At 35.5% G+C, this 14,132-nt stretch overlaps 1 protein-coding gene across 5 annotated transcripts in view; it reads right to left on the bottom strand.

The window, feature by feature from the left end:
* Positions 1 to 14,132, bottom strand: part of FER (FER tyrosine kinase) — a 144,279-nt gene that overhangs the window by 29,668 nt on the left and 100,479 nt on the right. For 4 of the 5 annotated variants that reach the window (XM_081940239.1, XM_081940236.1, XM_081940237.1 and 1 more), the window contains one exon: positions 3,382 to 3,505. In XM_081940239.1, the coding sequence (XP_081796365.1) occupies positions 3,382 to 3,505 (124 nt within the window). Of the gene's footprint in view, positions 1 to 622; positions 766 to 3,381; positions 3,506 to 14,132 lie in introns of those variants that run through there. The other variant, XM_081940240.1, reaches the window with a different exon arrangement.

Here is a 14,132-nt window from a genome sequence, read left to right as displayed (position 1 = left end):
ATGACTAATGAATTCAGTGAACTTGCCAAAACTGAAGTGTGATGTATACAGTCAGCATAAACAGCATAAGTAGACTGCTATTTTCAGGAAGTATTCATTGGGCTCAAATATTGTAGAATCATATAATTAAAAATCTGACTGTTTACATAGGTAATAGAACAAGCGATTCCAAGGCAGAAAGAAGTAGAAAGAAAATGTCATTCTAGAGAAGTTCCCATTAATGGTCTTGTGGTATTCTGCTCCGTCAATGCCTTAAATGGTGGGGAACTAAACACTACTATAAATGTATGAACAAAAACTCCTCAATCTCATAATATTTACATAGACAAACAGAGAATGAAAACTGAAGAAGGAGATGATAAGCAAGTAAAATACATATAGATTATGTGAAATGTTTTGTTTGCTGAGAATTTAAAGGAACATTTTTCTTTTTAAGCTTTTGTTTAATATTATTTTAAAATTCTCTTTTAAAAGATACAAAAACCTATAATATTGCAGTATCAGTATGATAAGTAACACTGAATTTGTAATAAATGAAATGGCACTGGATAATATTGATTGCTATAAAAGCTTTGGTGGATGACACTGTGAAATGAATTCTCTGCTTAATGTGCTTCAAAGCACAGAAGACAGCTTGAAAACAATTGTTCAAATAAAAAATTTACAAGAGCACTCTGGAATTTTCCAAATACTCCATATCTCTGGAACAATACGGTTATACCCCAAAACATTGAGACACATAAAAATTACCTCTTCTTGCTGTATCTATACAGACAAAGTTAATCAAAGTATCCAGTTAATATAAATTCTGTAAAAACTATTTAAATATTGCCCCTTTGAAAACATTGTTTTATACTTGGATATTCAAAATTATCAGTGAATCTGAAATAATTATAGTAAATAATTATTTAGTTATGAATTGTATAGACAGCCCCAATCTATTATAATTATGAGTGGTTTTTGGACTAATTTCCAATCCCCTTTAGCATTATGTTAGCTCTGCTTGTGTATGTGTGGATAAGATAATCCAATTTTCAGAAATGCAAATGTGTTGCCTATGTTTACACAAATATCTGAGGATTTATCAGGAAAGATACAAGATTTCACCCATAGTTCAGTAATTTGGTTTGTGTTAAACTACAAATATCAAATGTTAGTTAGTTGATAGTGTTGCCAGGCAAAAGAAAAAGGGAACCAGAAACAAGTGCATGTCCCAGGTGCTATTTCTCCAGATGCTCACAACTTGGTTTCCTCCCACCCAATACAGGTAAAACAACTAAGTGTTCAAAGGGTGGTAAATCATGTTTGCTTAGAACTGGGTCCAAATGTCCTTTGAAATTTCTTCATCACAGAAAGTGGGTGGGCTATTTCACTTTATTTCTCCAGATTAAGAAAAACTTTTCTAATTGTATCTCAAGAGCAGGATTCTAACAGTATCACTATTATTTGTCATGGTATGTTCCCTTGGAATTTAATGGAAGCATAGGAAATTAAGTAGGCTGCAGGCCACTGAAGTGATTCATCAATGATTTGGATGAGGGAATAAATGGGGAACTCATCAAATTTGCAGATGATACCAAGCTGGCAGGAATAGCCAACACTCCAGAAGATAGGCTTAAGATACAGAAGGATCTTGACAAACTTGAACATTGGGCACTATCTAATAAAATGAAATTCAATGGTGAAAAGAGTAAGGTTCTACATTTAGGCAACAAAAACGGAATGCACAGGTACAGTATAGGTGATACCTTACTCAGTAGTAGTAACTGTGAAAGGGATCTTGGAGTCCTAGTGGACAACCATTTAAATATGAGCCAGCAGTGTGCAGCAGCTGCCAAAAAAGCCAACACAGTTCTAGGCTGCATCAACAGAGGGATAGAATCAAGATCACGTGAAGTGTTAATACCACTTTATAATGCCTTGGTAAGGCCACACTTGGAATACTGCATTCAGTTCTGGTCGCCACGATGTAAAAAAGATGTGGAGACTCTAGAAAGAGTGCAGAGAAGAGCAACAAAGATGATTAGGGGACTGGAGACTAAAACATATGAAGAACGGTTGCAGGAACTGGGTATGTTTAGCTTAAGAGAAAGAAGGACTAGGGGAGACATGATAGCATTATTCCAATATCTCAGAGGTTGCCACAAAGAAGAGGGAGTCAAACTATTCTCCAAAGCACCTGAGGGTAGAACAAGAAGCAATGGGTGGAAACTAATCAAGGAGAGAAGCAACTTAGAACTGAGGAGAAATTTCCTGACAGTGAGAACAATTAATCAGTGGAACAGCTTGCCTCCAGAAGTTGTGAATGCCCCAACACTGGAAGTCTTTAAGAAGATGTTGGATAGCTATTTGTCTGAAACGGTATAGGGTTTCCTGCCTAGGCAGGGGGTTGGACTAGAAGACCTCCAAGGTCCCTTCCAACTCTACTATTGTATTGTATTATTGATTCTTGTGCAGTGAAAGACAGAGCAATCTGCGTGTATACTCTGCAGACCTTATAACAAAGTAGTACAAGAATACCATGTCATCCATGATTTTTTTTAAAAAAAAAACATGAGAGCATTTTTAAATCCTTTTTCACTAAACTGACAGTAAAACAAATGCAGGAGAACTTCTCTGCTCTAGCAGTACAATCTGAAGAACTATCTGATGGTGGGAGCACCAGATAATGATATCCAACTACTAGCTAATTCAGAGTTGGGGGTGGAGGGAAAGCCTGGCATGAAGAGCTTTTGTGAATAAGTGATTATTCTGACACTGTATTGCTGCATACTGTCAATGTAGCATCTGTAAGTATTAGGGAAGGGAAACTGGGGTATGAAGGCATAGAATTGCCTTGATTGAATGGTAATCATTTGAAATATGGGTATGAAGTGCTAATTAGATACTGAGTAAGTGCTGAGATGCAAATGCTACAGGCTTTCATTCTGGTTGGATAATAAGTGAGTGGGGCTCCTGCTGGAATGTGTCTCAGCACATTCCTTCTTTTCTTCATGACAGAAGGGAAAAACTGTTATTACTGACAGAAAGTGTTTAGGGGGGATGCATCTTCAGAGATGTGAACAATTGGAAGCTATTCCATCTTCTGAAGCTGTATTTGTTTCTCAGATACTACTTGAACCCTGTAGTTTAATGGGGAACCATTCAACATTAGATTGGTTCTTAGCAAAACCGTAGCTATCTATGATCTCTGAGAGCTGACCAATTTGATATACTGTATATATTACCTGATAGAACAGGATGTGCTTGATTTAAGTATGCTTTGCCTAAACCCAAATGAATAAGTAAAATAAAATAAATATGATATGAGCCTGAGATTTTGTTACAGCTCATTTATGCTTATGTATTTTATACTAAAAAGATCATATGACTTGTTCTTACCTGTGTATACAGTTTTTGGATTCAAGATACGCCATCCCAGCAGCAACATCTAATGAGAATTTCACCAACTGTTTGGTTTTTAGCTCATCCTTTTTCTTTCTTAAAAAGGAAAGAAAATCACCTCCTGGAGAAAGAGACAGATAAGCAATGAGACATGACAGGGTGATATTCCCATTTATCTCTCATTAGTGATGCTTGACTGAACAGGAGGCAGTGTACTCTCTGCTATGCTTTTCAATCAATCTGATGGTTGAGTAAAAAGAATAAAAATATCAAGATTATAGTTTAATTAATACTAAATTTTAAAAAACTATTTTAGATATATTTCTGTTATAAGATGAACTCCGCACATTGCATAGAAGACTTAAGCAGAACCCCACACATATTTATTTATGTATATATAAAAAAATCTAGCCTGCATTTTTATCATTGAATTCAATTCCAAAATTAGTCCAATTCACTTAAAACAATTTAAGCACAGGACATGTCTACTATCTCTTAGCTGATATGTAAGCACTTACAGGAGAAAATGCTCTGCTTGATCATTATTCTGGTTATTGTAAATGATGTGTGCTATTTACATGATGCAGTGATAACAACTCCATTTTTAAGAACGGCACAAAACATTTGGGATGTTTGCATTAAAGTAATCCACAAAATGTAAGATGTGAAGGGATATATGAAGATGTAATGTACAGAATGGGAAGTTAAAGGCTTTTTGGTAAGGCATGCTCCAAGTTGTAATAGGAAATGTACTGGGGTACAGGAAGAATATTTCTCATATCTACCTGGAAACATCGTGTTATTTGGAGTTTTTTCCTGCAAATTATGTGTTCTAACCACAGATCTATTTTATCAGGATGCAAACGTCACACAGCTATTTTCATTTGGATTTGTGACACTGTATTGTGGTTCTATATAGAGTACATTCTCCCTTGGGGTGGGGTTTAACTTGTGTGTCTAAAATAACTTCTTAAATGATAGTTTGGGAATTTATTTGCATTTTTATCCTACTGCATTCCCTGAAAGCTCATTAAGATCAAAAGGGAAAAAACTGATATGAGAATTATCAAATATAATAGTCAGGGTTTTATTTTCAAAGAATCCATTTATTAATATATGCCTGGAATTCAAGGTCTTACACATCTTAGCCCTGGGATAGATCACAGCAGGGGTAAGTAAACTGTAGCTTATATATGGTTTCCAGCATCTGTAGAGTCCCTAAGATTTCCTTTCTATCTTATTTTACAACTAAGAAGCAAAATAGTCTTCAATGAGGCTTAAGGGGTCTTATTTCACTTAAACTGCCAAAAAGGGAAGAATTCTAATTTTATGTTTTCTTCAACACCCATAGGGTCCAAAATTAAATTAGAAATGCATTCCCAAAAGGGAAAAGAGGTGTCTCCCCTGCTTTAAAAGAAGCATCCTTTTTCTGTAGTACATTCAAATAAATATACATATATTAGTAGGAATAAAAAAAATCCAGCATACACATTTTTTTATTCTAAACTAATTCATTTTCCTAAATCTAAATCAGGTTTTTTTTTACAAAGACTTGTTTTTAATGCAAAATATTTCAATGCAGAGATGTGCTTATTTATTACATAAAATTATTAACAACTACCTTCATATAAAACTGGCATGAGTGTGAAAGGGATTAGCTTAATTACCAAATCCTGAAATTTTTACCAAGTGTTCCAAAGCACTAGGCTTCCATACATAGAAAGCCTCAAGAGGTGATGACTTAATTACACGCTGTTTGTTAAAGCTTTTAAGAAAACAAACTGCCCTATTAATCCCTTTGGTTGTGTTTTCACCTACATTGCCTACCACAGATTATATGGTTCTAATGTATAACTTCAGTAAAAATGTTATCACATTTATGATCAGATTGAAACTATACCTACTACCTTCTAACCATATGTCATTTGTTCTTTGATGCTAATAAACTGGGGCATTCTTCTCAAGCTTTTGCATCAATCTTGTTGAAAACTTCCCCAAATCACCTGAAGACCAAGTTTTATTAAAATGTGTAACCAATTTGGCAGAACACTGAAAGATATTTTTCCTATTAAATAATGCTACGTCTTCCTCATGTTCGGAGTGATGTGATCATTCTAGAAATAATGGGGTTTCTACGATATTCCCTTTCTTCTACAGCTCGCATTGCCACCATTGATTGTGGAGATTCTTGGTAAAATGAGAAATGTGGATAGATATAATCAGAAAAATATATTCTCTTATTTAGTCAAAAGAAAAGCTTTGCTAGATAAATAAACAAATATGATAGAGTCTTGGGAAGCCATAATTTCCAAATAAGTCAAATGCACTTATAAGAAAGAATGCCTTGATTTAATTCCAATACCAGCTCTCACAGTCTCCAAAATTTCACTTAAGGACACAAAAATCCAAGACATATGTCTTAAAGAATGGAGAATATCTTATTTAGCAATGGTACTTGTGAAAAAAATGATGACATTGGTTAGAAATTGAATGTAAGCCAGATGTGTGATAAAACTACCTTTTTCTTTTAAGAAAAGCAAATGCGATTTTAAGCTACCAGAATAACAACTTCTAAATCTTATAAAGTAATCATGTTCTATTTTGCTGTATTTGGTTCTGAGCACTACATTTGAAAGACTTTGTAGGAAACTGGAATAGGTTTGGAAATGAGCAACAAGGAAAATCTGGAGACTAGAAACTATAATACCTTTCAAATTTCTCAAACTATGTCATACAGAAAAATGGTAAAGTATTGTTAAAAATAATTTAAGCAATTTATATGGCTGCCCATCTCACAATAATGACTGACATACAAAAATTAAAATAAACTATTTACAAACAACAATCCATGATGCTTGAGATAAATAATATGTTTCATTCATAAAGTTACATTAACAGCAGAGCTTGCCTAATGACCTGGGGAAACAGCCAGGTCTTCAGAGCCTTATAACTGGATAATAAGTATGAAACCATCTTGATCTGGGGGCTGGGGGGGAATGCTATTCCACAAGCAGGCACTGTCACAAAGGCATGACTCCTAGATCCAACAAAATGATATTATTTATAGAAGAAACTTGATAGCGTGTCTTCTCTGTTAGATCTGGTGGGATGAGCGGAAACAATGGGAGAGAAGCAAACCTGCAAGTCGCCTGGCCTTATGCCCCCAATCTTGTTGCTTTTCTGAAAGATATTAAAAATGTGGCTTTGTCAGCAGGCCTGGGAATTCCAAATGGAGATCAAGTGGTTGAGTTGCTGCTGCTGCCATAGGTTTGGGCAATTTTTTCTGGTTTCTATGTTGTGGATTTTTAACGCTGTAAGCTACCCAGAGTCACCTGTGAGTTTGGTGGCCATTTAAATTTAACATACATACATACATACATACATACATGTAAGGCTTTTTAGGTGGAGAACAACACCTTTCATTGTGCCTCATGGAGCAGCAGTATTATGTGAATGTAGCAAAAAATGCCAAAAACTGTCCATGGTATTGCATTCTAGGAAAGCTTCTGATTGTTCTTCAAGGTCAGCACCACAGAGTGCCTTACAGGTCTTCTTTCCAAAGCTTATGCTAGTTTTTTATTTTGAATTTTTTAGAGGTACAGTTCAATTATACACAATTAAATATACTATCTGTAGATTTCCCTGAATTTATATTATTTGATGTTTGTACTTTAAAATGATTGTCATCTATACTGTCCATGTCTCATTGATCTTGCTCTATGGATTTGTGTACTGATTGCTGAGTAGGTAGTTCAGTTTCCTGAATGGCTGAGTTGATTCCAAGCAGTTAAGCAAGTCAGAGCAAATTAGATTGCAACACAGAGCCTGGCTATAAACAATGGATTTGGTGATGCGTTCTGGATGTAAGCAGGTAAGTTTACCAGATGTTATCTTTGTATTTGTTCAACAAAGTGCTAGCATATTTGAGCAAATAGAAAATAAAATAAGAACATACAAATCATATATTCAATTGTGTAATATTTTAAAGTAAACCATTATTTGTTTAGTTCCTAATAATTAGTGGCTAGTCAATAGAAACTTTCACAATGATCACTTTTAAATAATATCAATTTTTAAGACAGAACAAACTAATTACAAAGAATAAAAATAGAATTCAAAATCTACAGAACAAAAAAGCAGAGAACATTTCTATACGGTACAAAATGACTGAAAAAACAAATGTAATATTTGAAGTTAAGTGCTTTGATTAAAACAGTGCCAAGTCCAAAGAAAGAACATAGGATTGAGGATAAGAATTAAATATAATCAGGGAAATCATAATAATTACCATAGTTTTACTGCAGAAGAAATGCTTGTCTTGCAAACACTTGTAGATATTTTTAGTGTTAACTGAATATTTATAGAACATTAATTTGTGTATCATGCTATCAAATAACAAAAGTACTAAAATAAGATTTTCCACAAACTTATAATATCATTAAAACCTCCAAGGTTCATGTTATTTTTAAGATAAGTTTTAAAAAACAGTACCAAAATATTGAATAAATGAGCTTTGGAAGACCATACTAACTAAAAGATTCCATTATATGAGTCTTTAGTGTAAAATATTTATTTCATAATGACTAAAGATGCTGAAATCAAAGGGCTGTGTTGCACTGATTTCTTGGGAAGTTCCTTTAAAGTTTTTTTCATAGACTCACCAATTTCATTTTTTCAATCTTAAAGAATTAGGAAAGGCACACAATATAAAGAAAGGCTGAGTAAACCACTCCTATATCATCCCACCCAGCTTAAGCCAACAGGAACATGAACAGTGCCTGCTACTATGATGGCTTTTTTCATTTAAAAAAATGAATCAAAGAAATCCAAACACAATTCACAAACAATAACCTATTTGCTTGGAACATACAGAACATGCTAAACCAGTGGTGGGCAACCTTTTTTTTCAACTGAGCCAAATCTCGCCAAAACCACGATTGAAATTTATTTTGAGAGCCACATTTTTAAAACCAAAAATACATAGGATGGTATATGTTTTTAGTTTCAATAAACTCTGACATTTGAAGCACGCAAGTCTTAAAGCTGTCAAGTTACAAGATCCTTGCATCCCTAACCCTTTAGGAAAAAAAACCCAAGGGGTCTTCAAACCTGACAGCTTTAAGACTTGTGGACTTCAACTCCCAGAATTCCTCCTCCAGTCATGTTGGCTCAGAAATCCTGGCATTGAAGCATGCAAGTCTTAAAGCTGTCAAGTTGCAAGACCCTTGCACCCCTAACCCTTTAGGAAAAAAAATCCAGGGTCTTCAAACCTGACAGCTTGAAGACTTGTGGACTTCAACTCCCAGAATTCTGAGAATTGAAGTCCACCAAGGGCATCAATCATATTAGCCCAGGGATCTGCAAAATTGGCTCTTAAGACTGGTGGACTTCAACTCCCAGAATTCTGAGAATTGAAGTCCACCAGTCTTAAAACAGCCAACTTTGCAGACCTCTGTGTTAGCCCAAAGCCTGGCACTGGGCGGGCCTTGCTCCCCCATTGGTGGAGCCCCAGGAAGCGAGGAGGGAGAAAAAGAGACGGATGCCAAGGAGCTTCTCCCCCCCCCCCAAAAAAATCTTATCAGGGAGCCGGCGGGCAGTAGCAAATTAGCTGACCACGTGGCGTGATCGGCTAATTTGCTACTGCCCGCCCGGCTCCCCGGTTAGATTTTTGCTGGGAGGAGGCGGGGGGGAAGCTCCTTAGCCTCCGTTTCTTTTTCTGCCTCCTCGCTTCTTGTCCCCGCCCGACTTCAGGATCCTCCCTAATCATTGTGGGTCGAAAAGAAAAAAGGGAAAGAGGCACTTGTTTTGAAGTGCCCGAGAGGAGGGAGGGGAGCGGGCGCCCGGCACACAGAAGAGCCACATTAAAGTGTGTAAAGAGCCGCATGTGGCTCGCGAGCCGTGGCTTGCCGACCACTGTGCTAAACAATTCCACCCAAAGTAGCCAATTTTATCCCTGAATAGAAATGTGTTGTCTTCAGCTTGAAAAATTCAAAACAATTATTTTGGTGTTGAACCATTTCACACACCTCTCAGCAGCAACATGGTAGACCACTGGTACTCCACCTACACTCCAGGTCTAACCAACCTTTGTGCTCCAATTCCTCTTACTACAAATAAAAAAGATGAATTATTAATATGTTGTATTTGATTCAATTAGCCAAGACTCTGGGATTCAGACATGATAGCATCAGGTAAATTGGTTTTAGCATATCAGTTTTCTAACTGTCCACAGGGAGAGCAGCTGCAGACTCTCAAATTCAGGAGAAAGCAGAGTATCTATAAAAAATGGAAACTATACATAAATAAAAATCAGCCTCAGTCTGGAATGGCTTTATTAGAAAAATAAAACAACCAAAAAGAACAATGTCTAGGGGAGAAAGTTCCAAGCAGCATATAAGAAATCAGTGGAATAGGAATATTTCATTTTCTTTAATCATGTTTTGTTTTATCACATTTCACTTCAGACTATCTTTTGTTTATGGCATAAATAACCTAGAAAAATAGGATTTACAGGATATTTAGCCATAATTTATTTCTTATAGCTTGATGAAAAGTCATCCTAAAGAGAACAGTGTTTGAAGATCTTCATCAGTGCCCCTTCTGTAATTTTTAATTGATGCATCTGCCTTTTAAAAGATGTTTTATGAAGATTTATGTTGCAACATGTAAAATATTATATGCTCTGTTCCATTACAAAGGAAGCATTTAGGTAAGGAAAAGGGTAATTTACATCATGAAAGTGCCGAGTACAAGATGTGATACCAACTGCTATTAGACCTTGATTATGTTCATCACTGTGACATGAATTAACATCCAATTGCCTAGCCTTTAATATAAAGGGATTATTCTACTGATAAACTCAGACATTTATATCAACTGTAGCAAAAATTTTCGCAATCCATCTTCATAAGGAACAGGGCACATTAATACTTCAAAGCTAAGCTAAGAGGATTTCACTAGAGCACTTTCATTCCATATCGCTAGCTGTGAATATTTTTTTACTGCCCTCAGGGAAAAAAAGTTTTAATACTATCATGTTACATTTATTGAGAATATGTTTTATGAAAACACCACCATCTACAGTGTAACAGCAAGCAGAATGAATCTGAAATAGACTATGTGGAACACAAACTATATTGTTTTTGAAATGAAAGTAACTTGATAGAAGAAACAAACCTCTATCAGAATCTGAATTTAATGACCTAGGCTCAGCCTATATTACAGCAATTCCATTCATGGAACAAGACTTTCTATACCACTGCAGGTCCATGAACATATCTTACTGGGGGTTGAAGTTTGAAGTCTGAAATGGTTTATGTATGTTATTTGCATAGGTAAACACATACAGAGGGGAAAGGGGGATGCACTAAAATCAGAGATACTGTATGTTGTATAAGAGGAAATGTTTTTCTCCTAGCACAAGAGACTTTTGAATGGGATAGTCTATGTTTTACCACTATAAACATACATATGGTGGACAAAGCAAAAATCAAATAATCTCTGCCTGAAGCTGCTAGAATTTCAAAATGTGTTGCAACTGAACTTCCCTGCGACCACATCTCTATCAAATTTTGCAGTATACATTTTTAAATTTTGTATGGGTGTGCAAATCATAATATTGGACTAACATCTCCTAACTGGCTTATGTTCTACTTCGAGATAAAGGGCCAAAGATACTAGGTGGATTCTCACCTTTTCTGGCTGAGTTTTATACTTTGGCTGGCAGAACTTATCTTTCCTCTATTTTAAACTTCTGGATAGTCATCTGGAAAGGGTAGAAGTCCCTCAACCCACTTCATCTTGGATCATATTCAATGCTTCAACTCACTCTGGGAATCAAAGATGTCCTAAAACACTTTGGGTACTTCAGCGCCCTCTAATAAACAATATTATATATTGATATAATAATGTCCTCAGCCAACATTATTTATCAACTGGACAATACATATTCAATAGCCAAGGCTGTCTAGCTCGATCTTACCATCAGCTAAACTCTTCTTCTTTTCCTTAGTTTCTCCTGTTTAACTGTCCTTGTTTCTCTCTCCTGTAGATTAATGTTCCTAGGAAAACCTAAACTATCAACTTACTAGAGCAAAACATTTGGTTGCTTGGTTTCTTTTATGACAGATGCACAGAGAGGTATGATGTCCTATGTCACAAAGCATAAATAAATATAATTAATTAATTTTAATGGGAAGATATTTGAACAATCATCAAATTCCTACATGTTTCAGCACAAGTGTTTGGCCATGAGATATAAAACACCCTTATATGCTCTTAGAAATGAAACACAATGAAGTTTTATTTGGAAATCATATATTCAGTGCTACATATACATATCCTAATTTTATCATGCACCAAGAAAGCAATTAACACAATGAAATTACATTTTCTAGACCAAACTCTTAATTTGATTGGACAAAATGTACTTGCTTCTTCAAAATGATTTTTTAACTGAAGAAATAGTGTTAAATGCAGTTTCCATCTTAAATGTGACAATGTAATATGTTGTTTCTCTCTAAAAAACAAAAATTCTGTGAGATAGAATGCTGGACAGCAGGATGAGTAAAGAGATCAATAAGAAACCCTGGTGACACAGTGGTTAAAGTGCAGTATTGCAGGCAAACTCTGCCATCAATACAATACAATACAATACAATACAATAGTAGAGTTGGAAGGGACCTTGGAGGTCTTCTAGTCCAACCCCCTGCCTAGGCAGGAAACCCTATACCGTTTCAGACAAATAGCTATCCAACATCTTCTTAAAGACTTCCAGTGTTGGGGCATTCACAACTTCTGGAGGCAAGCTGTTCCACTGATTAATTGTTCTCACTGTCAGGAAATTTCTCCTCAGTTCTAAGTTGCTTCTCTCCTTGATTAGTTTCCACCCATTGCTTCTTGTTCTACCCTCAGGTGCTTTGGAGAATAGTTTGACTCCCTCTTCTTTGTGGCAACCTCTGAGATATTGGAATAATGCTATCATGTCTCCCCTAGTCCTTCTTTCTCTATCAGGCTGGAATTCAATCCCTTGGTTGACTCAATCCTTCCAAGGTTGGTAAAATGAGGACCCAGATTGTTAGGGTTAGGGTTTGTTTACATTACAAACCACCCAAAGAGTGCTGTAAAGTGCTTTGGAGTGGTACCAGTATATAAGTTTAAATGCTATTGCTAATAAAAAGTACAAGGAATTAATATACTAGACTTAAAATGCAGAGATATTAGATTCACCTATTTAATTTAGTATTAAACAGAAATGCATAGCTCTAAATGGACTTGTTTTGCCAGGTAAGACTCATAGACGGTGTCAAAGAAAAAGTTGAAGAGATTTCTGTGGCTTGTATAAATCCTCTTTATTTTCTCTATTGATCACTTTTCTACCGAATTGCATGTAAAATTTAAGCCTGTACAATATTTTCCATTCTGTTCAGCTGCCAATTGTTATCCAATTTCATCAATTTCCTGACTGCTGTAGCTAATGGGTTCCTACTGTGGATTCAGTGTCAAGTTCATCAATTAAATGTTATCAATTAAAATTGGTGACCAGAAAATTAGAAACTCTACAGGCAAGTCTTCAGCAATGCTGTATGTACAAGCTAACCTACTTCACATGATTCTCTATACAAAAATAGAGAATTTTGCTTTAAATGTGGAATCTCTTGTCAAATAGTTATTGCATAAGAAATAAGGAAAAAATGATAGAAACATAGGATTGTATATTGGGGCTATAAAAAACATTTGAAAGAGGTGTTTTACTGAATTGGGATTTTCTTATAAATCAATTAGCAGTAATGAACTTTGGAGAGAAAGTTATCAGGATGATCAGAGCAATATATTCTAGTCAGAAGGCAAAAAAGGGGAAGCAACAGAAGGTTTCAGTATAACCAAAGGGTAAGACAGGGATGTCCTCTAGCCCCCACTGTTATTTATCCTCTCAATAGAGACACTGATGTTACAAATTAGACAGAACCAGGGCATAAGGGGATTGAAAATTAGAACACAGGAATACAAAGTGCAGGCCTTTGCAGACGATCTAGCATTTATCATAGAGAAACCCCTAGAAACTGGACTAATATTATTACAAGACATAAACCAATTCGGTAAAGTGGCAGGGCTTAAAATAAATAAAGAGAAAACTAAAATATTAACAAGGAATCTAACCAAAAGACAAAATGAAGAACTGGAGAAGAAACAGGGAATTTCGAGGGCCAAGAAAATTAAACATTTGGGAATATGGTTATTGGCAAAATGTATTACAATAAAAGAAGATAACTACAATAAATTGCTACAACAAATACAAAAAGATTTGGATGATTGGATTAAACTACAGATATCACTAATTGGCAGAATTTCAACAATTAAATGAATGTACTACCTAAACTACTTTATCTTTTTCAAACAATACCGATTAAATTAGAGAAAGGTTTTTTCGAACAACTAAATAAAATGGTATCCAAAATTACCTGGTCAGGGAAAAAATTGCATATTAAATACAAACTTCTATAAGATAGTAGAAACAAAGGTGGCTTTGGCCTCCCAGACTGGGAGCTTTACTATCAGGTGGCAGCCCTGACATGGCTTAAAGACTGGATTTAACTAAAAAAATAAAATGATTCTTATGCTAGAAGGCCATGATCTCCAACTAGGCTGGCATGGCTTCCCTTCCTCTGGGAGGGAAAGAATAAATCTAATTCATTCTTCCAGAGACACATAATAAGAGATGCCCTGTTTAAAGTCTGGAAAAAAATTAA

The sequence above is a fragment of the Natrix helvetica genome (assembly GCF_964273705.1).
Source record: "Natrix helvetica genome assembly, chromosome: 2".
Lineage (NCBI taxonomy): Eukaryota > Metazoa > Chordata > Lepidosauria > Squamata > Natricidae > Natrix > Natrix helvetica.
The sequence above is the reverse complement of the archived record's forward strand: the minus strand, read 5'-3'. Positions and strand labels throughout refer to the sequence as shown.